This window comes from Siniperca chuatsi, linkage group LG22, assembly GCF_020085105.1.
Source record: "Siniperca chuatsi isolate FFG_IHB_CAS linkage group LG22, ASM2008510v1, whole genome shotgun sequence".
NCBI lineage: Eukaryota > Metazoa > Chordata > Actinopteri > Centrarchiformes > Sinipercidae > Siniperca > Siniperca chuatsi.
Genome location: NC_058063.1, coordinates 19,266,046 through 19,291,398, shown reverse-complemented (window position 1 = coordinate 19,291,398; position 25,353 = coordinate 19,266,046). Strand labels below are relative to the sequence as shown.

Below are 25,353 nucleotides of genomic sequence, written 5' to 3'. Positions count from 1 at the left end.
TACATACAGGTTCAGTGTTATTGTTGTTAGTTGTTATTCAAACGGGACTCTACAACATAAAATATTTTTCAGCTATAACAAAATAGCCAAAAGTGTGATGAAAGCTGTTAACAACAGCAAAACACTTAATCTAAACAGCAGAGTCGAAATTCTACTCACAGGAAGCCCCTGAATGCCATTAAAGCCGGGTGAACCGGAGTCACCGGGCTCACCCTTTCGCCCATTGAAGCCGGGGCTGCCGTTGGTTCCTGGGGGTCCAGGTAACCCAGGCAACACAGAGGACCCACCTCCTAGGCAGGCACAGTCGCCAGGATCACCTGGAGGATGGAGGAAACAAGACAACATAGAAGGAAAGTGGAAAGGAAGATAGAAGGAAGATGAATATTAGGTAGATGGTGATTATAAAGGAAAGATATTAATGGGACAATCATTTATTTGTGCAGAAAAGAATGAAAAAAGTGCAAGACATGTGGCCACCAGCAGGAAGCAGGATAACACTTCAACCAAAATCATTTTAACCCTGAAAAAAATTCCTCTAACTTGTATTTTTATCGGACAAAGAATAGCAGTAATACTCCAAAGCATAGCACCATCAGTTTTTTGCAGGACAACTGAGGCAAATTTTAATTGAAACCTCACCAACTCTGGAATACACTGTATGTTTTCAAGCAGTTACTGTCCTGTTTGTAAAAACCTGAATTAAACATCTACAGATGACTAACACCTAACTATATTTTAGATGTTGAGAAATAAATATTTTTTTCTTGCAGAGTCATGGATTTTGTCTGAGAACAGTGATATTAAATTTGATTCCACTCAGTGTGTGTGTGCGTGTGTGTGTGTGTGTACCTCTGAAGCCTTTTTGTCCTGTGTTACCCGGCACTCCTCTGGGGCCAGGTGCCCCAGGCTGTCCAGGGTAACCTGCAAACACACACACATAACGTTAGATCAATTTGAGGTTAACAAGGTAAATTAGCCACAAAGTAGCCAAAAACAATATACACATTTTTTTGATTTCCCACTGTTTGAACTTCAGCTGAAGTGCACTGACTGGTGTAAGATGTAAAAACAATGGGTATCTGTAAAGTTCCTGTCTTGGAGGAACTTACTTTTACACAACATGCGCTCACAGTTAAATAATATAAACAGGAATCATTTAAACCAGCGCAGTGCAAGTGCAGCTTGGTGTCACAGTGTGAAATGAGGATTAGTCTCTTTGATCAGCATGTAATATGAAAGAGTTCAGCTGCTGTTGCAAGATGACAGGTGCTTATTTTTTTTAAAAAGCATTAACTTGTTTATATTGTATTAAAATATAAAACAGAACTGTACTTAGCATGAACCAATTCAGTGATTTTACATCAACTAAATGGCGAGAGAGCTACTTGCCATAAGCAGCATGCGATAGGCTGTTGCAGTTTGGCACCTACACAAACAAAGGAAACAAACTGCTAACAATACACATTCATCTTTTTCATATTATTTTATGGTGAACAGAATCTAAGGTCAAAGGTCAACTTACTACTGATTCAGAACTTTCAGGAGTGCAACTGTATCTCACCGTCTTCATTCAGCGAATGGAGCAGGCTCAGGTGTCAGTACCTTAATGTGAACTTCAGTCACATGATAACAAGCTGTCATTAACAGGAGGGAGATAATAACCCCTGTCCTGGTTCAAGGATGCCGAATCATTAGTAAGTAAACATTTGAGCTAAGACTGTCATCACCAAGCACGTGTATCCCATGTAGGAAGTTATTAAGTACTTAAAGGAATTTGTGAGGCTGCAAGAATGCTCATACTGTAAAACACCTTAAACTATGTCACAGAGATGAAGTATTTTAAAAATGCACCCCACAAACTGAAAGAAAAGTGTTGTGATTATTATCATTATAACTATTATTTTCTTTCAGTTTACGCTCCATTTTTCCTTCGTTTAATGTGTTTGTGCCGAGAAAATAATAAATAAAAAATCCCTGTTTGCAAACAACACTGCTGCCATGCATTATGTCCGTGTAAAATCAGTGAATCGCGACCACAGCAGGCGGCACTTTGTGGCCAAAGATGAGAAAAGCAGCTTGGAGAAGAGAGACTCTCCCATCCAAGTCTGAAGCCTACAACAGCGCCACTCAGCTCCTAAGCTATACTTACCACCACACCCTGCACAGAGTACAGCATTAAAAAAAGCATTTTGGTAGTTGCTGCAGATACTGCCTGCTGAAAGTTGTGTTTGTTGTTTTGAATTTTGTTTTGGCAGGCTGAATATTGCCATGGCAATCATAGCAATATGGCCACCTTTAGGGTACCTGCCTTTGGACCCGTTGGGATAGATGACGCAGGGATCAACGGCAAAGCCTTGGAGGACAGTTAAATCAGTCAGCCATGATGTTTTAAAGTCTGTTTCTATCTTGTACTTTTAGAGATAAACTTGCTTTTATGGCTGGTAAAAATACAAAATCCATTTTCATATTACGAATTCTTTTAAGCCAGCCGCAGCTCTGTGTCAAGATGATAAAGGTGCTGTATCCTCAGCTAGAAGTTTCTAATTTTTGCATCATTGTATTCATAAAAACAACAACAAATGTAATTATTTTAGTGTTTTGTCAGAGACAAATAAATAGCAGACAACATAAACAACAGTTAAGATTCAAAACACAATCTAAAAAGACAAGAAGTGAAGGGTAAAACAGTAATTGAAATTCCATTAGTTTTACTCATTACTATTGGGAGCCTTTTAGAAGCTGCAGTGGCCCTTTCGACCTTCATGGATTTCTAACTTTTCATTTCATTTCTCAAATAAGCCACGTCAATCCTCAGCATGACCACCTGTGAAGGAAGGACCAAAGAGCCTTTGTCAGTTGATTCTGTGTGAACATACTAGAAGGGCCCTGAGGTCCAGGAGGGCCACGGTGTCCGGGGGGTCCAGGGGAGCCAGGGATTCCTTCGGAGCCATAGCTTGGTATGCCAGGGTTACCTTTCTCTCCCTTTGGGCCTGGGGTCCCGGGGAAACCTGGGGATCCGGGACGACCTGCACATGTGGCAGGAGGACAGAGGAGATGATGTTTTACTGTAAAAATAAACCCATCTTATCCCTTTGGAGTGAGAGTTGTGCAGTTTCTTAATGATTACATTATTTGTGGGTCCCAAAACACGTACACACATACACATACTGATTTATTGATTATTAAACTACTAAATGTCTATACTGTATGTGTGTGTGTGTGTGTGTGTGTGTGTGTGTGTGTGTGTGTGTGTGTGTGTGTGCGTATATTACCTGTACCAAAATCAATAGTTCCTGGTTGGCCTGGTGATCCTGGGAATCCTGGAGCTCCCTGGTCACCGGGGCGACCGGGCAGGCCATTGAGACCTGGGTCACCTGGTTGTCCTGTAGCCAATCAGAGAAGAAATGTCAACACAGGAAATGTGTGCAGTCAACCTGTGATTGATCCATTGAATTATTAGTTTGGATTTTGTGTGATGGTGTTACCTTGAACGGAAGTGCCCATATCACTAAAGTAAGCAGGAGGTCCTGGTAGTCCCTGGTCTCCCTGGTCTCCCTATTAGACACACACAACCAGTTTAGGACAAAATATCACATGAGCAGAAGAAGAAAGAAAAGGTTGTGAAACTATTTAGGCTTGACAAACTGAAGGACTCCACATTGATTTAATTGTCGGTATGAATAATTTGCTAATGCCTACTCTAATCAACCTTAAAGGAATACTTGGACATTTTGGGAGACAAGCATATTTGCTTTCTTACCGAGAGTGAGATGAGAAGATTGATATCACTCTGAAGGTTGTACAGTAAATATAAAGCTAGCACCAGCAGCCTGTTAGCTTAACGTTAGCATAAAGACTGGAAACAGGGAGAAAAAGCTAGTCTGGCTCTGTCCAAAGGTTAAAGAAATCTGCCTACCAGCACCACTAAAGCTCCATAATTAACACATAATTATATCTGGTCTGTTTAATGTTTTATGGGGTATGCTAGGCTAAGCTAACTGGCTGCTGTGGATAGCTTCATATTTAGCGTTAGCTTACTCTGGTATTGATCTTCTCATGACAAGAGAGCGATGAAGCGTTTTTTCCCACAACTTCCTTTAAACCAATTTACACCACACAAACATTAAATGAAGTCATTACCAGTTAACAGCATCATTCTAAGTACCACTGGCGCCATCTGCTGGTGAAACAAGGGTATCGCAATATAAACTGTCCCAAATTCATACTACATATAGTGCTTATTCTGGGCAAGTTTTGACTATATAGTTGAGTGCGTTCACACAGGAAAAACGGTAAAATAAAGTATACTCAAAACAGTCATTATGCATACTAAAATAAACCCTGATTTTTGTTAACGTACACTATTGTCCCACAATGCAATTCACAAAGTTATATGGAGGAGCTTCTCGCAGCTGGAAAAATGTAAAGAAATAATAGATGGTGGTAAAACAGCTCCAGAAACACATAAGAAGAGGAAAATTAACAATTTTTTCCCGTGTCTGTGTTAACTTTAATTGGCTGTGGCATTTTAAAGTTGCAATTTCAGAACCAGAATCAGGTTTATTGCTTACAGTAGTAAGTTTACAAGGAACTTGCCTTTGTATTTTGGTGCATAACAATAAACATAAATCATAAATGTACATGTAAAATGTATAATTAAAACACATGAAAAATATATCAAAAATATGTCAGATATATCTGTTTTTGAAATGAAAAGAGCTGTACAGCGAGAACAAAAAGGATAGGATGTGCAAAATATTGAAAAGGAACAAGGTAGATTTATTTATCATTTTACTACACAGGGTTGTATAACGAGATTTCAGGAATCTGCAAATGTTCACAGTAATATGTAACACTGCATTTGACTGACGTCTGACATTGCAAGTCATCATCTATCATTTCCTGTTAGTATAAAACAGTATACTAACTGAGAAAACAGTATACTATGAGGGTTAGTATATTAAATACATACAGTTAGTATGTTGTATGGAATTGGGACACAGCAAAACACTCTTCGCGTAAGCTAAGCTACCTGACTTGTACTCTGTGTGAAACTCAACAGGAAGCGTACGCAAACACACACAAATACACACACACTCGATTTACCTTGGGTCCTATGTATCCTGGTTGCCCGGGGAAACCTGGGTTACCTGAGTATCCCTGTGTCAGAAACAAAAATCTGGTTTGAATATTCTGCACAGATGACTTGGGTTTTACAAAATACATGACTACACTGCACTGCAGGTACTTATAATATTTACTATTGACTGCACAGAGATGTTTATGCAGTAAGTCCTAATACTATGCACTGCCATACAGTAAAAGCACAAAGAAGTACTAGATGTAACAGTCTGTAATGTTAATGTATTAATCATTTCTAACACTCTGAAAGGAGGAAACTCTTGTAACTTGTTGTAACTTGGGTATTTTTTATTTTTTTTTACATTGTGGTATTACTACTGGTGTCTGAATACTTATTGTACCACTGCATGACATTTCTAAAAGCAAGTAGAAAGTACCGTTGCCATGGTAACCCGCAGTTTACTATGCCTTGTGCAATGATACAACTGTTGACCAGAACTATGTTTGAAGTGACCTGTTATATGATTTGAATTGACACCTGTAAGCCAATCAGAAATTAGTATTTTCTGTGGCTATGTTGCAGTATAATGACTCATAATATTGACTTTTCAGTTGCTAGGTGACTTTTTTTATTATTTTGTGGTTACAGTATTACAAAGGCCTACCTGTTGACCTGGAGCGCCAGGAGGCCCGTTAAAACCAGGAGGACCCTGTTTGGTGGAATCAAAAAAGACATCCACCACAGAGGAAGAGGAAAAGGAAAGGTGAGAGACATATTTGACCACAGAGGAAGACAGGAAACAAATGGAAGAAGAACAACAGCAATATTTGTAAATATAATACAACAGGAGTTAGAAAGCATTCAGTATGCTGAGGTTAGGGGAGGATTCATACAACAAAAGGGCACATTTCTACTTCTTTCCACTTCTCTAATGCATGAAACTGCTATAATACAGTCAGCCGTTAGCTCTTACTCTTGCCCCGGGGTATCCAGGAATGCCTTTCTCTCCAAGTTCACCACGATAGCCGAAAGGTCCCTGGAAACAAGTTAAAAGTCTTAGTTGAGTTTCATAAGCCAGAACTGATTTTCTCAAGTAAAGTCACTTTGCATGTTTGGTATGATAAGATCACCACTATTTCTAATTGCTTGTACAGAAATTACACTGAAAACTGATGGTTCTGGAAAAAAAAGATAACTTACAGGTGGGCCAGGATTGCCAGGGAATCCTCTGGCTCCCTTTGGACCTGGTTCACCCTTTGAGAGAGACAGAGAGAGAGCACAAAGGTGAACTTGAGAACGGCATCATTCTGCAGTGTTTAGGAACAACAACAATTAAATTATCAACAAGTTTTAGAGTATCCAGTGAATAGATTGCATCTGGAGTTTTACATACTGGTGTTCATATATTATCTTACTCATTCTTGGTACTTAAACTTACCTTTGTAAGTCCGTGCAATCTCAGTCAAAAGAAAGACGAAACCAACAAAAACTGACCCGCTTATATAGGAATTAATTCTTTCAAAAGTAGACAGGCTGAGGTTCCCATTGAAGAGCTGCTGTGTCCCAGCCCAGCCACAGTGCTGTTCAAGCCCCTGAGAGGATGCACTGTGTTGGGCTCGGAACGCTGAGGAATCCAGGGTTGATGATTCAGATTACTTTCGTCTCGATGGTTAGCAACAAGGGGATAGAGTGCTACCTCTAATGTTCACAGTGGGCTTTTCCACTCTGATAACTCATACAGTACTAAACTGAACTGTAGTGGTCTCAGTAAGGCTATCCACCTCTGGTGATCCATTTTCCAAGTCTGATCTAAATTGTTTTCTCTCTTGTGTTTATGACTTAAAACGTTTTGTCAGGATAATCTTTAGTTCTTTAAAAAAAAAAAAAAATCATCTGTGAAACAGGTGGGGGAAAAAAAGTTTTGCCAGGATGATTTTTTTGTTTGTTGTTGTAATACTCATGTCAGCCACAAGAGGCTGAAGTGCACCAATTCAGATTAGCGCTGATTAAAATACATTTGTAGCCAAAAGAAAGACATGACAGTAATGTTACATAACTTGCTAACACACAATATACTGTATGTACGTTGTGTTTAGAGTGCATGGAGAAATTAAAACTCACCTGGAAGAAAACATGAATGCTTTTAGTCCTATTTAGAACATGGGGTAGTGGTGCACTTCAGCCTCTTGTGGCTCTTGTAGATCAAATGAGATAAAAAAAACTTAAATTGTAAAATTGTTAAGTAGTAATGTCATATATCCAGTCTATTTGGAGTTATTGGGCAAAAACTTGCAAAACCACCAATATGATCCTTAAAGTAACTACAGATACGTAGCAGATAAACGCATAATTTGCCATACATATTGTCCTACATACTGTTCTAAAAATTGACCCTGGCTCACTTAATTACCAAGAGAAACTTGTAGGTAGGAGGTTCAAGGACACATGGCTGTATTTGGACACTCTCAGGCTGTTGCAGGCATTAAAACAATGTCCATCTTTGACTGTGTGTAGGTCATCCTGCTTGGCATTACTGTAGAGATGTCGACTATGAGCAGAGTTGCGTTTTCCAACCAACCTGCATTCCTTTGTCTCCTTTGGGAAAACCCACAAACTCCACAACGCCATTGATCATTGGCTGGCCGGGGTCACCGGGCAAGCCCACGTCGCCCTGGATGCCGTAACCAAGGAAGAGAGAGCTGTTCACACTGATGGCGTGGCGACCGGGAGAAGGCGGAACAAGGAGGGGAAAGGTGGCGGAAAACAACAGCAGAGTTTTGGGGCATTTAGGGAAGACGGGGGAGAGATGGGGGACCACTGACTGGAGGACGGCCTCCGTGTGACTGTGGATGAAGCCACTGAAGGGTCTGTTGTGCACAGAGTGAGAAGAGGAGTGAGGAAATATTGGGGTGATGATGAGAGGCCGGTCTCAGTATGAAGTTCATTGCATTAATTGACAAACTTTTATCAGAGTCTAAGAATCTCTGGGGGCAGAAAGTTGAGTTACACCTTAGTGGAAAGAGCCAAAGGTCTAACATTTTGGCATTGCTACAACCGGCCAAAATTTAATAGCAATACGTTTTATTTTCATGTATTTCTGATGATGAAAGCCAGAGGGCTGTCTAACTATCTGCGTAAAGACTAGTTTGATTTTTTTGACACAAAAATCTAAACACAAGCTCCAATTACTTGGTGTTTCCGAAGCTTTTAATCACATCTTGTGGCCTAAATTTTGCACGTAAGTCACGTGTTGACAACTGAACACGAGATGTGGTTGAAAGCTACAGAAATACCAAGTTAGTTGATCTTGTGCTGTCAAACTGCTATTTTAAACCTTCAAGCTCAGTAGTTTGAACCTGAAAGGCCAGATACTAACAGATACGTTAGTATGACTTAAACTGTAGCAAGACAGTTAGGATTCACAGTTTGCACAGTTGAATTGGCTTCAGTCTAACGTTAAGTAATGAGAAAGTCAAACCACATTAAATCCTAATGTTCCCAATATTTCTCTTAAAAATTTTCTTTGTCGCATCAAAGTTAAACGCATTTTTCCATTCCATTTGTGCAACCTCATGTACATAATCTGCTTCATCCAAATCCAATTTGTTGTGACTGCACCCTTACATCAAAAACTAAATTCTAGATGTAATGCATATGATTTGAAGTTTACATCACACATTCAATATCTTTAGAAACCTTTGGAACAAGACTAGATTTACAATAAACTTCAGATGGGTGAAAAGTTTAACTCAAAAATTTTGATTATTTCTACATCCTGAGCAGCTCTTCTTGTAGAAAACATTGTATGACAAACTGCCAGGAAAAAGATGCAGGACTGATGCTCCTTTGGATCAACCTCTCTTCCACCTCTCCCCAAAGTCTCCTCCTCCTTTGACTCCTCACTTTTCTGCATCAACATGTCCTCCCCTCCATGGCTGTTGAGTTTGCTGCAATCACTGCTCCTCTTCCTCTTTAACTTTTACTTTCTAACAGCGAGCTGCCTGCTGTGTTATTGACCTTTTCACCACATTTATAATGAAACCCCACCATCCGTGTCTGTGTGTGTGTGTGTTGTGGAAGCGCTACAGCTCCTGCTCCTGGCCTTCCCTTGCTGTGTTACCTTATCTCCTTTGTAGATAGTGAGAGTTTGCTCGCTGCTTAGCAACCTGTCGCCAGGAGTACCACTGGGTCCGGGAAGACCCACGTCGCCCTGGAGTCCGAGATAACACACCGTTAGCCAATCAGGAGGATTTAGGAGATACAGGAAGAGGAAAGAGGTTATAGTGGGAGGTGAGAGGAGAAGTAGATATAAAAAAAGAGAAGGAGGAAGGGGCAGAAATGAGAAGAGAGCAGCAAAAGATGAAGAAGACATGTATGGAGGGAAAAAGAAAAAACAAGCAAAAAGCAGATTGAAAGATAGAAAAACAGACTACATGGCCAAAAGGATGTGAACACCCCAACATTACACTCATATGTGATTCTTGAACATATAACAGTAACACATCCCTGGATCGCTTACAAGTGCTGTAAAACTTTTGACCAGGTCCTCTATAAAGTCTCAAGTGACACTTTTTTTCTTTACACTGGCTTCCCATCAAATTCAGAATCCAATTCAAGATTCTTGTGATCACTTTTACAGCTCTACATGGTCAGGCACTCGCCTACATTAAAGAGCTACTGCAGCCCTTCATCACCAGCAGGTCTTCTAATCAAGGTTTGTTGGTTATTCCTTGCTCTAGGCTCAAAACTAAAGGAGACTGCTTTTGAGGTTGTGATTTCTTAAAGGGGAACTCCACCGATTTTACAAATAAAGTCTGTTTACAGGCTTTGGGGAGTACTACTGCATATGTGAAAAAAGTTGTATAAAGCCTTTTGTGGCTCCAGAGGGAGCTGTGAGAAAGCCGCCTCAAGTGATGTCATTTGAGTCAGCGTCGGTTGGAGCAGAAAACTACAAGTTTGAAAAAATAATCTGCGGGTGTGGAGTTAGAAAGAAGTGAGCTTAGCAGACCTCTCTAACCCGCTCCTCATCTCTGCTACAAGCTAGCGGTTAGAGGCTGCATTAGCTGCTACTTTCATAACACACCCGACCAGCTGAACTTCGGCGGTCAAGTTGCATTGTGGGTAATGTAGGCGTCTGGTTTTGACAGGGAAGAAGAATGTGTGGAATAAAATTACGATATCTCTGGTTCTGCTGCATCAATCCTGTTTTTCTTTAAACTGTCCATCGTGTCTGACAGTCCAATGCTCACAGTGTCTATAGATTTAAGATGAACACTGTGAACACCTTTTAAAAAGTAACTCAAGACCCACCTGTTTAGGCTTGCATTTTTGTCATTTTTATTTATTTTTACTCTTCTTCTGTATTTATTTTATGTCTGTTGCTTTATTATTTAGTTGTGAAGCACTTTGTGACGTCTGCCCACGAAGAGTGCTATGTGAATAAACTTACTTAATATTGTCTAAAATATCCTTGCATGCTGTATGAAATAGCCTGAGACGAAAAGGGCACAAAAGCACATCTGTCCACATACTTTTGGCCATACAGTGTGCAGAGATAGAAAGATTGAACAAACACGCTTAAGGATAGATCTATCTATTTAAAGATTTTTGGTCAAACGACTGTTTCCAAGGTCAAGAATAAACTTTCACACTCAAAAAGTGATTCAGGAAATAAAATTTAAAAAAATCAAACAAGAGAGAAGAAGAGTAAATGAAGGCAGAGAGGAAAAACATGAGGACAGAGAAAGAAAGACAAAGAGAGAAAAGGAGAGGAGAGATCTCAGGGATACTTTATCTTGAGTTTCTTGGTGATCAATTTTAAGACATTTCGAGCCCCCATTTTTCCCACGGCTAAAGGAGAACCGCAAATGCCACACAGGACAATTTCATTTTCCTCCTACAAAAATGTATTTCAACAGGCTCAACAGTGAATCCAGCTGTTTCCACATTCAGTTCAACCCTGAATCTTTCTGAGTTTGCGGGTTTGGTTGAGCATAACATGCCTGCAGTGTGTGAGGAAGATGATTGTGATAGTACCCTTGTGTGATTGCTCAAATGAGATGAGTGGTTGGATGGAGGGTGAGGAGTCAAAAGAGCAGGCAAATGAATTACAAATCCCAGAGTTCACCTACCACATGCCCAAATGCGATTAAGGGGGGATGTAGTGCAACATGGGAAGAAGGAGCAAGTGATTCCAGCACCCAGTTACAGTCCACAGATCATCCTCCAGAGTGACAGCTCAGAAATCTGAACAACGTTGTTATTATTTTTGTAATTATTTTTATTATTTGTGTAATTTTCTTGATTTTAGGAGAATTTTAATATTTAATGCCACCGAATGGTGCACAGTCAGCTCAAGATGTTACATGGCCTGATCAAGATTGGATGATATCAGCATTTGATCTTTTTTTTTGGGAGAAAAACTTCATCAAGTAAAATTTCTGATTTGTCATTCAACAGTGAGGGAAACAAGTGTGTGATGCCACTGGACAACTCAAAAACTATATTTGGGGTAGATTTTGAATCTGAGAAACTAAATTTTTTCAAATCAATCTGAATGGAATATGGGGAAACATTCAGTCATTTAAGAATTTGAATTTGATTATGATTTGAAATGAAACACTGAATCAAGATCTGATATAAAACTGTCGGCACGTGAGTTTTGCGACTTGTCTCAGTGGCAGCACAGATCATTTGAAAGAACAAACCAGACTGAATCAAGTAGAGGTTCATGGGATCTTTTTATCATACAGGAAACTGAAGCAACAAACAGTTCAGTAGTTGTGTCAATCTGGGGATGGAGAGAGGAGGAGGAGGAGGAGGAGGAGGAGGAGGAGGAGGAGGAGGAGGAGGAGGATGCAGGGATGGGTGGGGTTAAGGAGGGTAAATTAATGTGTGTTGGACGGAAGAGTTGCAGGTTGCCAAGCCACCACCAGTCAGATTTTATCATGCACAGACAATTAGCATTAGTCCAACCAATTCATTTAACAAACAAACAAACAAACAAACACACACACACACACACACACACACACACACACACACACACACACACACACACACACACCTAGGATCCAGCTAGAACACTCTAAGCCTGCTGTTTTGATGCACTAGTCTGTAGTTGATGTTTATGGGAATAAAGTAAGAGAAAGCCTAGAAACCACAACGTTTTAATCCAAAAGTACACTGAATTTAATGCAGAGAGTCTCGTCGTCATTTGGTCATGGAAAAGAAACGTTGTTCAAGAAACTCTTAGGCTATTATTTATATTACAAGCCTTTATTTTGTCAGGCATAATGGTTTAAAATGCCGACTGGTTTCAATCTCACAGGGTCAATACATATCCGGTTTATTGTCTATATAGAGTACCAGTTGTAATCCATCTGTTCTTATTATTTCCCCCCTGGATGAAGAACCTATGAGGTTGAAACTGATCAATGTTTTAAACCAACCAAGAGTTTCTGAAGAATGTGTCTTCACTGTGACCTGTTTAAATGTGAAACTGATTGGGCACTTGGCCTCTGCATTCTCTTAAAAGATTTACTGGAGCATCGTTGTGCAGCACAGTGATAAGTCCGGGACATGTTAGCCAAATGTAGCTTAGCACAAAGACTGCAAGGAGGAAAAAGTAGCTAGCTTGCTAACTAGCTAAACAACAAGCTAAAAAACATCTTTAAAAAATTCAGAAACTGGCTACAAATTCTACATTTTGTATTAAAATCTGAATTTCCTTTCTCATTTGCCTGTTTGATGAAACTGATATCGACCATCAGACTTATTTCAGCCAAGATGATAAACAATTTTACGTCCCCAAATGACTTCTTCCTTTAAGGTTTAATTTTTTAAGTTTAGTGTTGTGGATTTTACACTTGCTCAAACTAGCACCTGAGATGACATCATGGAGATAAAGTATCCTCAATCTCACTCACAGTTGATTTGACACAAAAACAGTTTGTTTAATGTTTCTTTACATCTGTATGTCACTGTGGAATATTTGGTAATTGTGTATGTGGTAGATAAACCATTTACACACTGTCCAAATAGTTTTCAATGGTATTATAGAGAAAGTGTCTAAATAATTTTAAGAGGATGTTGTTTTCCTGCCCTGATATAACGTCTGTGGAGCTAAACTAGGATTATTTCTTTCTTTCTTTATTTCTTTAACGTGTCAGTGATGGAAAAACTAAATGATTAATGAAAACTGAAACAAGAGACAGGAACAAGACATGCAGATGTTACTTTTCAACTAGTTTTTCACAAAGCTGCACTCACTCACTACTGTGTGTGTGTGTGTGTGTGTGTGTGTGTGTGTGTGAATTAATCTCTACAGACAAATGAGTCTACATGAGCTCTTCAGTTAACAAAGCATACCTTGTCTCCTCGCTCTCCTTGATACCCGTCACTTTGACTCCCCTAAAAACAACAAAGGGTTAACAAAACGCACTTGGAAGAATAAGAACAATAACCTTTAAATAATAAAACTGAGGCCACTGCTTACTGACTTATAATAGAATATAATAAATCATTATACTCTATTATTTTACTTACCATTGGCCCTGGGGAACCGGGAGGACCAGGTGGCCCCTAAAGACAGATGACAGAATCAGATAATATTCACAATGTAAGACAATAAAACATTATTAGATGGATATTGAGATTAGTCGTTGTAATGCTGTGACAACTTGTTAAAATGCAATTGAAAGGAGCTTAAAAAGGTATGTAACTGATAATATAATAAAAGTGTTAACTCATCATGGAGTGACTTGGTTTACTGCTATTACATTATGCTTATACATACATACAGTAGAAGCTAAGCGCCTAAGTTGTAATATGTATTATGTCATCAATTAAAAGCTTTTATGAATTAATTATGGAGTATTTAGCAGTACATCACTAAAACTGGTTTTGTTACATAACAAAATGTCCTCACTCCTTGTGCAGGTTATGGAGTACATATATAATATAATATACATTACCAGCTGCCACAAACCATCATCAATTGTATGACAATCTGCACCTCATTAGATATATTAAACATAAATATGTAACTGAATATGACATCAAGAGGCAGGGGGCAGTCTGAGGAAGAGAAACAGATAAATTAGTTTACATACAGGGAATCCATCAGGCCCTCTCGGACCAGGAAAACCAGATGGACCATCAGGACCTCTGATACCCTGCAGAGAAAAAAAATTATATCTCATTATTTTACACAACTGACAACAGGTGTATTACAAACATTTAGTGATGCACATAATCTTGCAGAAAAAAGGCATGCAGTTCATATTGTGGTGGTGTTTACCAGTCACCAATCTTGCTCTTATTTTTCAATGTTCCTTTTATTTTCACTTTCCTTCTATACTTTGTTTAGTGAAAGTCAAAGGATTTCATGTTGTATCACAAATTCAGTATGTTTTGCATCTAACAGTGCTAAAGTCTGTTATCTTGTGTTAAAGATAATTGATCAGAATGTTGTTGCACAGTAAGCAGAAAAATCTTACAGGTTGACCGTCCATTCCAGGTAGGCCTGGTAAACTCTAAACAAAGAAAAAAGAAAAACAGATGAATTAATACACACTCAGCAAGTTAACACATCTACTGACACTGCACAATCCTCCTAATTTCTTTTTTTAATAAAAAACAACTTGGATTAAAAAATGTTATCTACATTTTGGATTTGGATCTGCCTCAAAACACAGACATTCATGCTGACTGGTTGATGGCGATCATGAGTTTTGGAGAATATCTAAATCCTTTTTGGGAATATATCAAGACTCATGACCATTACTATAACTGTAGCACCACCTACTGGCCAAATACCATCACACTTTGCAGGTCGCCTCAGAGATGATATGTGCACGTACCATTCTTAATGCTTTTTTGGGCTTATCTAAGTAGGTTATGTACCAAATGTGGTGCAGATTATTCCGCTTTATGGTTCATGAGTTGTTACAATCACTCTCCACATCAAAAACTAGTCACTTTCCACCTAATTTAATTAAATCTGTCAACAAGTTTTTGAGATATCCTAAAAACTAATTAACAAACTACTGGAATGAAAACACTTCCTCGATGAAGATAACACAAACAAACACATTTTCTTAATATCAGATGGAAAGCTGTACCCACTTTCAAAGCCCAAGAAAAAAGATCAAAGTCATACTTTGGTAATAAAGACAATTAAAAGCTGCAAATCCATTAGCTTGTTTTTGCAAAGGACAAAAGTAAGAACCCAGAATGGCCAGAAAACGAGCACAAACTACTCAAATTCAAAAAGTTTCACAAAACGTTTCATTACACCGGCAGTGACGTGGAAGGTAACATTGGTCAATCTGACCTGTGTGTGGTTGAGATTGCTATCAACCTCAAAAAGCCTCCTTACAAACAATCTCTGCTGATGGAAAAGAAGTGGAAGCTAAGCTAATTAAAGCACTTTAAACACAACACGGGTGACCTAAAATTATTTAGGGTGCGGAAAGAAAGAAGAAGAAGAAGAACAGAGGAAAGGGGATAACAATGAAAATAAAAATGAAGACGTTAAGGAAGAAAGAAAGGAGGGAATGCGGAAGGGATGGTGGACGGAAAGGAAATGAGAATTGTAGGAACAGGAAGTAAAGGAGTGAGGGACAGGAAGCTTCTTCCTTTTTAGTGTGCAGCAGTTAAGTATGAGCTTGAAGACCAACAACTAAGATGTGTATGTGTGAGTTAATCTGAATATGTGTGTGAACCTTACCGTGATGCCGTTATCCGAGATGTATCGAGGCTCTCCTTTCTGCCCCTTTGGCCCAGAAGGCCCCTGTTGGAGGAAAGGACGCCGTAAGTATCCTTCTATCTATCCCAAGCAGTGACAATAAACTCTATATTCTCTAAATGATGGGATTCAAAAATCCAAAATATATAGACTAATAAAGGAGGAATTGAAGGCTGTCCTCACAGCAAGTCCAGGGAATCCAGGTAATCCTGTCCCGAAGCCAGGCACTCCAGGCTCTCCTCTGGTCCCGTTACAACCGTCCAGTCCTGGTGGTCCTCTGCCGCCCTCCAGACCAGGGTGACCCTACAGAGATAAAGGAGAGGAGGGTGTACTCTTCCAGAACAAGCACTAATGATTATTTTTTTATTATAACTTTTGTTGTCTTAGATGAACACACGCTCACTGCTCTCGGAAAATTTTGTCAGATGGTCTAAAAAAGATGGATTTTATAAATAGATCTCAGATTTGACATATTTAATTTTTTCCGATAAGTTTTCAATTATGCATTAGGCTCTATATGATGTTTCTAAGCTTTTTCCTCACAGACTGGGCAGGAATGCTGAAACATTTATTTATTTATTTATCGATCTTTAGGCAAAAAAAGTTGTGAAATTTTAACATATTCAGTCAAAAAAACAAGAAAACAACAACAAAAAACCCATGATTCAACAACAATGGAATCATCTTAAATAAATGTCCACCAAGGTGTTAATTGCGCAGTACTCCTCAGGTAAAAAATAAAGTAGCTACGGCTAGCTACAGCCCTGAACAGATGTCATGATATACAGTATGCGTCTAAATTACCAGAAAACCGTCTGACGTCAATGTATGTCAGGATATATGTTGATATATTTTGGCTATTGTGATTTTTTTGTTCCATATCACCCTGCCCAGGGCTCAAGTAATTGACGATAGATCAAAATAAATGGGAAAAAAATCCCCTAAGAAAAGAACATTATAGTACTTTCAGACACATATCTTTTCATTCCTCGCATGATACTATTGCTGTGTATTTGTTTATTTGTGTGTATTCATGCACATTCTGTGTGTGTAACATGGAGGGGGCTACAACTGCATTTAACTTTGCAATCTTATATTGTAAAATGACAATAAACCTAAACCTTAAACCTATTTTACAACAGTTTTACCCACTAAAATGACATCATTCAGTCTAAATGTCAAATATAAAGGTGGTTAGGCTGATTATAGTGGGTTAACCTTCTGTTGAAAAGTAAGTGCATGAATGCATGTTGTGTGTATTTGTGTTTCTGGTTTACTTACAGGTACTCCATCAGTTCCTTGGAACCCTGGGACGCCCATAGGTCCCTGTATAAGTAAATCATCCATTGTGGTCATTTATAATTTATCATCAGTTTAAATAGCAACATCTGGTGGTGAAAATATGTTACTACTTGTTTGTTGCTGACAGTTCAGCTTGATATTGTTTGGATGACAGTTTGTAAATTTAGCTTTTCATATAAAAATACAATAAAATCAATATTTCAAGTTAAATAATGAATATATTTGGTAATATATAAGAAACAGGTTATTGGTTCACATTCCAATATTTTATTGTAAATACAATATATGACCCATGTTAAGATCTATAACACCCACCTTGTCTCCTTTCTGGCCAGATGGTCCCTTCACTCCGATGTGACCCTTCTCTCCTTTAGGCCCTGAAGGCCCCGGGACCCCACGTGGCCCTTCTGGTCCGCTCTGACCAACTTCACCGAGAGGCCCTGGACGACCCTGAGAGAAGAGAGAAGACATGAGTCACAAGAACAGACAGCCTTCAAAATGCATGAATAGTAAACCTAAAAACAGCAGCTGTCCACTGTGAGTCTCCTTTCTCATTCTGTTTGTTAGTATTAAGTCAAATTAGGCCTTTAGTAGGGCTGCATAATTAATCAAAATATTATCTAAATCGCAATATCGTAAAATGCAATATCCAAATTATTATTAAGGTAAAATAAATGACAAAACAGCATTATAATGAAGTACTGTAGTGCTGCAGAGATGCCCTGGCCTATAAATCTTGTTCCCCAGATGTAAGAAAACATGTTTGCTTGGTACAGACCCCAACAAATGTCACATCATCATGATTTTAATCAGGGTTTTTTTTAGTGAAAATGAAAATTGTGATGCAAAATGATCATTCCCACTAATCGTGAATCATATCGCAATCTGTCAAAATAATTGCAATGTGATTTTCTTTACCATATCGTGCAGCCCTAACACAAAGTGACATTATTTCTGACTGCCATCAATCAAGTCTCTGAAGAAAGTCATATTAAGTCGCTTTTATTTAAATAGTAAAAAATGTCAATGTTGTCACTGTACAACATACAACACCGTCTTAGAGCCTTGATTCAGATAAAGACTATCTCCACTAAATAAATAAATAAATAAGTAACACTTTATTTTAACCCCGACCTTCCGATTGGTGGATGACCTGCTCTACCACTAGGTCGCCCCACAGTCATGTGTTCCTCTTTTTGTTTTACATCTGACACTGATTCCTTTCACAAAATAAATCTCAGTAAATCTGCACCTCAACCTCTCTGACTACTACTGCTTGCCTCAGACTGATGAGTGATTTAAAGTCTCTCAATGAACATGTGATCATCATAAGTAAGTGACCTGCATATGACACCTATAAGCCTCTTGTACGTCCCATTATCATCTTTATCTGATTATCTGAGTAAACACTGTCTTAATTTCCACATCATTATTTCCCTCCTTTCATTAACATCTCCAATTACACATCATCTACCTGGCGGGGGAGTTTTCGAGCCAGGGAAACACTTGAAAACAAATTGCTGGAGAATCCATTTTGTCTTTGCTATGGATTTGATGGGTGAGCTTACATGAGATGGGAACAAGTCAGGGCAGAAAACCCTTTTTTTTCTCATGGAGGGATGTTAACACATGAATGTGCCTCACAATCCTAAATCTCAGAGGGATGGTGAAGTGCTTTTTTGTGGGCATGCAGTGGCATGTGATCTTAGATGGTGGTCTGGAAAAAGAACTGCTACTGTGGATTACTATTTGGTTTTAAAATCACAGATTTAACTTATGATTACATTTTAAAGGATAAAATTTTGGGGGGTATTTAGAGAAAAAAGTCAATTGTAAAGCCTTTATCTTGATATGAATGTGCTGGTGCTGCAGTTGACAGACTGCACTACAAATTTCAACCACAAGATGGCAGTAGAAAAACAAAGAAACAACCTCAGCTGGCGGGTTTATGTTGATTTAGAGCTGGATGAATGAACAGGCCAAAGGAATCCCTCTCATAGTTTGTTAAGACAAACGCACACACACATTCACACTACAGCTTCAACCACTGACAACCTGCCATTAGCTTATATTTGAAGCAGTATAACAGGTTAGGGAGAGAGGAGACAGATGGAGGGAGGCATTTGGGTCAAAGGAAAGTCAGAGAATTTGATTGGTTTATTATTAGTTTTATAGAGTCATTTAGATTAAAAAGACCATATTTCATTAACATGCAAACTGTTTTATATCATGTACATTTTTTAAATATGAGCAATTTTATTTCATTACTGCACTGCAAGGAAATGTGCTCATAAATTAATTCATAAAGATGTGACCCATTAAAGTTAACTGGGGAAGTAAACCAGTGCTGCAGATTTATCTATTTAACATTTATGAGACATTTATAGATACATTTATAGAGCTGAGAGATGCACGTAAATGCTTGTGTGTGAGGTTAGCTTAAAAAAGTCCTTAGTATCAAGTTTGCAAACCCCAAACAGAAATGTGTGCACACATAATTACATTCACACACCGTATACAGTCCATTGCACACACACATATATGCGCATGCACAGAGGTTGCACACCCTTCATTACACACAAGGTAAAGTTTCACACACCCCTATATTAGTTCCGTGCACACACACAATACAAAAAGGAAGGTCATTTTCTACTTCACACCTGTTTTCTATTCATATATAACTGCTCTGTCTGCAGACACAGAAACTCTGAAATAACAAATCTAACATCAGGGGACATCACAGAGAAGGTCAAATACCAGTTATAAACAATCTTTAGCATTTGTTTTAGCCTGCAGGGAGTACCAGATGGGTGGAGTTTATAGCATCTGGACCATTTAGATACAGACTGACAATCGCACACAAGTATAAATACCTTCTGATGACTGTCTATACTTTCTGTTGATAAGAAGAGAGTACAGATGTCTAGTTTTCTATTTAAGACTTCACAACACTTACAGAACCTTTACTGTATGGGGCTTCTAGTTTGAAAATGGAGTCTAAGTTTGAAAAGGAATAAATTGTAACACAGACTGCAAAGTGGCTGTGGCTTAGTGATAGAGCAGGCTGTCTACCAAGCGGTGGTTTGATCCAGTCTTCCCCCAGCCCTTGTGTCCTTGGGCAAGGCACTGAACCCCAACTTGCTCCTGAGGGCTGTGCTTTCGGTGTGTGTGTGAATGATTAGTTAGTTTGACTGTGATATGTAGTGTGAAGTGGTCGGAAGGCTAAAACAGTCCATTTACTTGACATGAAGTTACTCTTTACCAAATCAGGTATCAGGCGTGACACCGAATACAAGCAAACTTAACTTTATGTGTCTGACTGCAGTGATGTCACTGAGGCATACAGGGAGTTCCTGTTTGTTTATTGCACTTGGCTTTTAAAGTGACAATGATCCTGGATTAGCCTTGACCCCCCCTGTGTGTCTAGTTGAGGTTGTAGCTCTGCTTCTAGCCCACGTGGCTTCGGGGCAAGCGGGTAACAGTAATGACAGGGCTGTGCCAGGTAAAGGCAGCCTGCCGGAGCTGTCTGGCTCGCAGCTTGCACTCACACCTGGTTTCACCCGGGGAAAATATGCAAGGGCCCCACTTTCTCTCACGCCTCGCCTTCCCTCCGTCTCATTCAGCATCACTCTTTATTTTTAAACTCATCACCTTTAGTTTGACTTTATGCATCTTTCATCTTGTTTCTTTGCCCTCTGTCATTCTGCCTCACCCTTCCTTCTATTGGCCTCTAACCTGTCTGCTCCCCCAGCTGCAAGCACATTTAAAGTGCCAACCACCTATTAAGGCCTGAAAAGTCCTCGTGCAACCTGCTCAGGTCTATCTGTGTTTATGCAACAGCAAGACATACTTCGGAGGGTTGTGCGGTCATCTCGTCAAAAGGCTCCGATGTCTTTCTAGTATCTATTTTTCAGGTCAAAGACTCAGCTGGGTACTCTGTCTGTGTGAGTGTGAGCTAAGGTGAAAAGATGGTTTGGGCTCTGTGTCCAGCATGCACTGAATAATGTAATCATACTTAGCCCTGGATGCATAGAGGGACTTGCTAATAAATGTAAGAAACGTCTACTAAAATCTGATCTTCAGAGAATCTCTTTCATGGTCAGCTGGAAGTGAGTGCATTTGAGTGTTTGAAGGAGGAAGTGAGTTGGGTTTCTGAAGATTTAAACCATCTCTGTTTATTTCCTAACATGGCATGGAATTAAAAACTGCAGTCTGCAGAGGAGAAGATCACAGGGAGTGAGGAGAGAAGAGTGGAGGGTAGAGTCAAAAGGGAAGGGATGAAAGGGAACAGGAGGGAAACACAGAAAACCAATAAAGAAAAAAAAAAAAAACATGAGGCTGCTCTGAAAATGACCACTAGGTGGCGATCTACTACACCTACTACACCTTCAGTGACCATTGTATATGAAAACCCTTGCCATGTATGTAATGTCTTTATAAAGCAAAGCAGAGCCACCAGAGCAGCATTCCAAAGGTGAGAATGAAACTTTTCATTGCAACCTCACCTTGTGATTTTTGACAGGTTCATTTTTAGATCAAAATAGCTTCCACACACCCGACATTACATGTTCTTGCAAATATTCATGTGGAATCCTACAAAAAGCATCCCTTTTTTTTGCATCAAAGTGATCTATGTTTCATAACTTCTGCATAATCTGTGCTAGTCCTTAAGGCGGCATTCATATTTGTTGGCCACTAGGAGGCAGAATAACTCCAAAACAAGCTGACAGATATACATGCCTGACATATTATCATCCCATAAAGTTGTTATAGCTTAAGTGTTAGCAGCATTACACAACATTAGCATTAATTCAGAGTATTTCTGGCCAACTGATGAATACACGTCAAATATTCACTCTCCTTTTATCTCTAGTTTGGTCTCCACCAACTCCTGAGGGAAATATCTGGTTCTTAAGAAGCTAGAAGTTTGAATTTCTGAACTAGCTAGCTGCTAAATTTGCATGCTTGCCATTTGGTGCTGGGCAGATAGTATACAGTGTGTGTTTGACTGAACCATACATTACGTGAAACCAAAACAATGTGCTAAAAGAGGCTAAAAAGCTCTGTAGAGCTGCAGAGTTGGGTGATAATGCTCTGTGAGTTTGTCACTATGAGCAACCCTTTTCATATTACACCTAGTTATTTGACAATAGGTATAAAAGTGGAGACCCTAAATATTTAGTTTCACTCCTACTTTGTTAAGGTTATGGGAGATTAAGATTAGGAATTATTATTTTGGTTAACTCTAGAATATGGTGATGGTTATATTTTTACTTAATTTCTTGTAAAAATAAATTTTTACGCTAGTCCACATGGTTCACATCTTGCACACATTATACAAATAATGTACTTTGCGTTTTATACACATGGAGACAAATCTTATCAGAGATCAGTCTATCCCCCTGCCAGCGTCTCCCTGAGTCCCGGACACCCTTGCCAGTTGGCATCCCTGTCTGTTTTCATGCCAGCATGTCGGGTCTCCGCCCCGGCTCTTCCAGATCTTCCATCCTCATCACCTTCCAGCAGACTGGTCAGTTTGTAGGTCCAAATCCCCTCCAGCACAAAGGGCACAATGGAGCCTATTCGGGGCCGCTAAGCCCTCTGGACTTACTGCTCCCACTGGGCCTACCTCACTTCCTGATAGAGGAGAGTGCTTGGACAGACAGATTCTAGCCGCCATGCATGTGAAAACCAGTGCGTGTGTGTGTGTTGTCCATGAACGCACGCGCATACTAACACGAACACACACCCTCGGGCCCTCTGAGGATTTATCGGGACGCATTGTTTTGAGCACCGACTGTGCTAGGGGGAAGATTTTAGCTGTCACACCGCATGCTCACTGGGGGACGGTGATGGGAGCAACGCGGAATGGGGGGGTTGGCAAACGTTGGGTCTTTGGGTGCAAGTTTAATCAGCGGGGCAGTCTGATAACCCAATTACAGTTTGAGCCACATGCAAACACACACGAGTCGGCAGAACCTCAAACGCCCTCGACAAAAAAGGCAGAGCGATGGCTACAAAATGTGCTCAAAGAACGGGACTTTTGACGCTGTTAGAGATGAAACAACTGAAAACACTATCTAAAAAGTCAGCAGCTCCCACACCCGTCTGCACACACACACACATACACACACACACAGACAAGAGAAAGAGGGAAATCCTCACTAGATGGGAATGTTTGGGTTGTGTTGTCTTTTCTTTCCTCTTATCCCCTTTCACTGATCAGACTGCAAATCCAAACATCTTTGTTTATCTCAGACATGTTTGTCCTGTTCAGGATGAGTGATGGTACAGCAACCAAGACAGGGCGGATAGAGAGAGAGATAGCCTCATTATCTCAGCATATGGGCGTTTAAGGTGGAATTTCTCAGATTCTTGGGGAAACATCAACTCGAGAGCAGTTGGGCACTAAGGATGTAATCACACCTGTATTTCATTTTGATAATTTTTCTCCATTTTGGCTGTTTAGGTACATGTTGTAAATAAAAGTTAAATGGATGCAAAAATAGCTTGTTTATTGGACAGAGTTTTGGTGTCATGCAAGATTCTGCAAGATTTTTGGCAAATCTGATGCTAATCTGTATGTGTACATCGTAGAAAAGGTTTCAGTCGTAGTCACTGACACTGCCATCTGGAAGTCATTCTCAATTGCGAAAAAATGGGAATTAGTGTCTTATGTGTGGTTTGTAGCCAAACTCGTTCACCCTAAGGACAAGATGCCCACACAAAAACAGAGCAATGTAGTCTACTCCATTCAATGCAGTGAGGAAAACTGCAAAGAACGGTACATAGGTGAGACCAAACAGCCACTTCACAAAAGACTTTATCAGCACAGACGAAACGCTAACTCAGGATTACAGAGCGCCGTGCATTTGCATCTAAAAGCTACAAACCACACATTTGAAGACAGCGAGGTGAAGATTCTAAGTAGAGAGAAGAGTTGGTTTGAACGGGGCGTCAAGGAAGCCATTTTTGTGAAAAAAGAAAACCCCTCTTTGAACAGAAATGGTGGTCTGAGATTCAATCTGCCCAAAGTCTGTCACAGTGTATTAGCACCTTGGTCACACCAATCACATGCTAATCAGGTACTTAACAGTGATGAGGGAGGTGCAGCCAGAAAACAATAGGCCTAATTACTGATTATTGGGCCATCTTGGAAACAATTAGGTCAGTTTCATTTGAAACTAGCTAATTAACAGATACTCAGGTAGATTCCTTCCTGAGGGCAGGGCTTATGTAACACAGAGTAGCTTAAATTTCCAGTTCCCGTTCAATTTTTTCACAATTGAGAATGACTTCCGGATGGGAGCCGAAACGTCTTGATTCTGAAAACAGTGTCCAGATGACTACGACTGAAACCTTTTCTACGATAGAACACTCCTGGACGAATGAGGAACTACACCGTCTTATGTATGTGTACAGTGTACTTTGGTGTGCGTCCTTTGTCTTTACCTTTTCTGATGTTCACTTCATGTACTACATGAAAAAAACAGTCGAATTTGGGCAGTGGTCCATATTTAAAATGGTTATTGTTTTATTTTGTTATGCTAGATTTACTTTGTGTCTATCAGTCTTGTCTATAGAGTTCTCTCCTTTCACAGACTGATTCCCACCCTTCCTCTGTACTTCTGACTCATTTGTTTGTGGTGATGGCAGCCGTTAAACAAACAACCTGTTCTCTCTTTTCATCCAGGTGCTTTCCCCTCCAATAAAAACCCCATTAGTGGTCAGCGGGCCCCGCTGTCCCACGGTGATGATGACATAAAGTTGTGGTGTTTTCTCAGCTGTTAGACTGGAAGTGAGCTACAGTGTGAAACTCAAGGGCAAAAGATAGCTATAATACTTTTTGGTTTGTGTTTTTTAATTTTTCTTTCTACTATTTGAATGCAAAACATTATGAGCCTCAACAAGTGAAACAAAACATAGAGTGGTTTTCTCCAACAAAGAACACAAAATTTCCCCAGAAAAGGTGCTCAGGATGAGCTGTTAGGAAAGTCATAAATATAAGACACAGGAGTTTTACTCCACCGTCTTAGAAACTAAATGGTGTAATTGGTGCTGAAACGAAAAATTAGCCTGAGGTGACGACGCAAATGGCACATATAGCTCGTTTAAACTTTTAAGACCTTTAAAAATCAATATACAGATGTGACTGTTGACTGAGGTAAATGGAACATGAAAAGATAGAAAATTCATGTTTAAATATTTAATTTGAGTT

General features: G+C 39.5%; 1 protein-coding gene across 5 annotated transcripts in view; it reads right to left on the bottom strand.

The window, feature by feature from the left end:
• Positions 1 to 25,353, bottom strand: part of col4a6 (collagen, type IV, alpha 6) — a 133,776-nt gene that overhangs the window by 22,380 nt on the left and 86,043 nt on the right. For 3 of the 5 annotated variants that reach the window (XM_044183469.1, XM_044183471.1, XM_044183474.1), the window contains exons 5-23: positions 17,451 to 17,585; positions 17,115 to 17,159; positions 16,017 to 16,136; positions 15,816 to 15,878; positions 14,584 to 14,619; positions 14,197 to 14,259; positions 13,631 to 13,666; positions 13,454 to 13,495; positions 7,662 to 7,754; positions 6,284 to 6,337; positions 6,057 to 6,119; positions 5,748 to 5,792; positions 5,107 to 5,160; positions 3,486 to 3,555; positions 3,273 to 3,383; positions 2,877 to 3,026; positions 2,309 to 2,353; positions 850 to 921; positions 160 to 317 (exon numbers count right to left, since the gene is read on the bottom strand). In XM_044183469.1, the coding sequence (XP_044039404.1) occupies positions 160 to 317; positions 850 to 921; positions 2,309 to 2,353; positions 2,877 to 3,026; positions 3,273 to 3,383; positions 3,486 to 3,555; positions 5,107 to 5,160; positions 5,748 to 5,792; positions 6,057 to 6,119; positions 6,284 to 6,337; positions 7,662 to 7,754; positions 13,454 to 13,495; positions 13,631 to 13,666; positions 14,197 to 14,259; positions 14,584 to 14,619; positions 15,816 to 15,878; positions 16,017 to 16,136; positions 17,115 to 17,159; positions 17,451 to 17,585 (1,455 nt within the window). Of the gene's footprint in view, positions 1 to 159; positions 318 to 849; positions 922 to 2,308; positions 2,354 to 2,876; positions 3,027 to 3,272; positions 3,384 to 3,485; positions 3,556 to 5,106; positions 5,161 to 5,747; positions 5,793 to 6,056; positions 6,120 to 6,283; positions 6,338 to 7,661; positions 7,755 to 9,203; positions 9,294 to 13,453; positions 13,496 to 13,630; positions 13,667 to 14,196; positions 14,260 to 14,583; positions 14,620 to 15,815; positions 15,879 to 16,016; positions 16,137 to 17,114; positions 17,160 to 17,450; positions 17,586 to 25,353 lie in introns of all 5 variants that reach the window. The other 2 variants (XM_044183470.1, XM_044183473.1) reach the window with 2 other exon arrangements.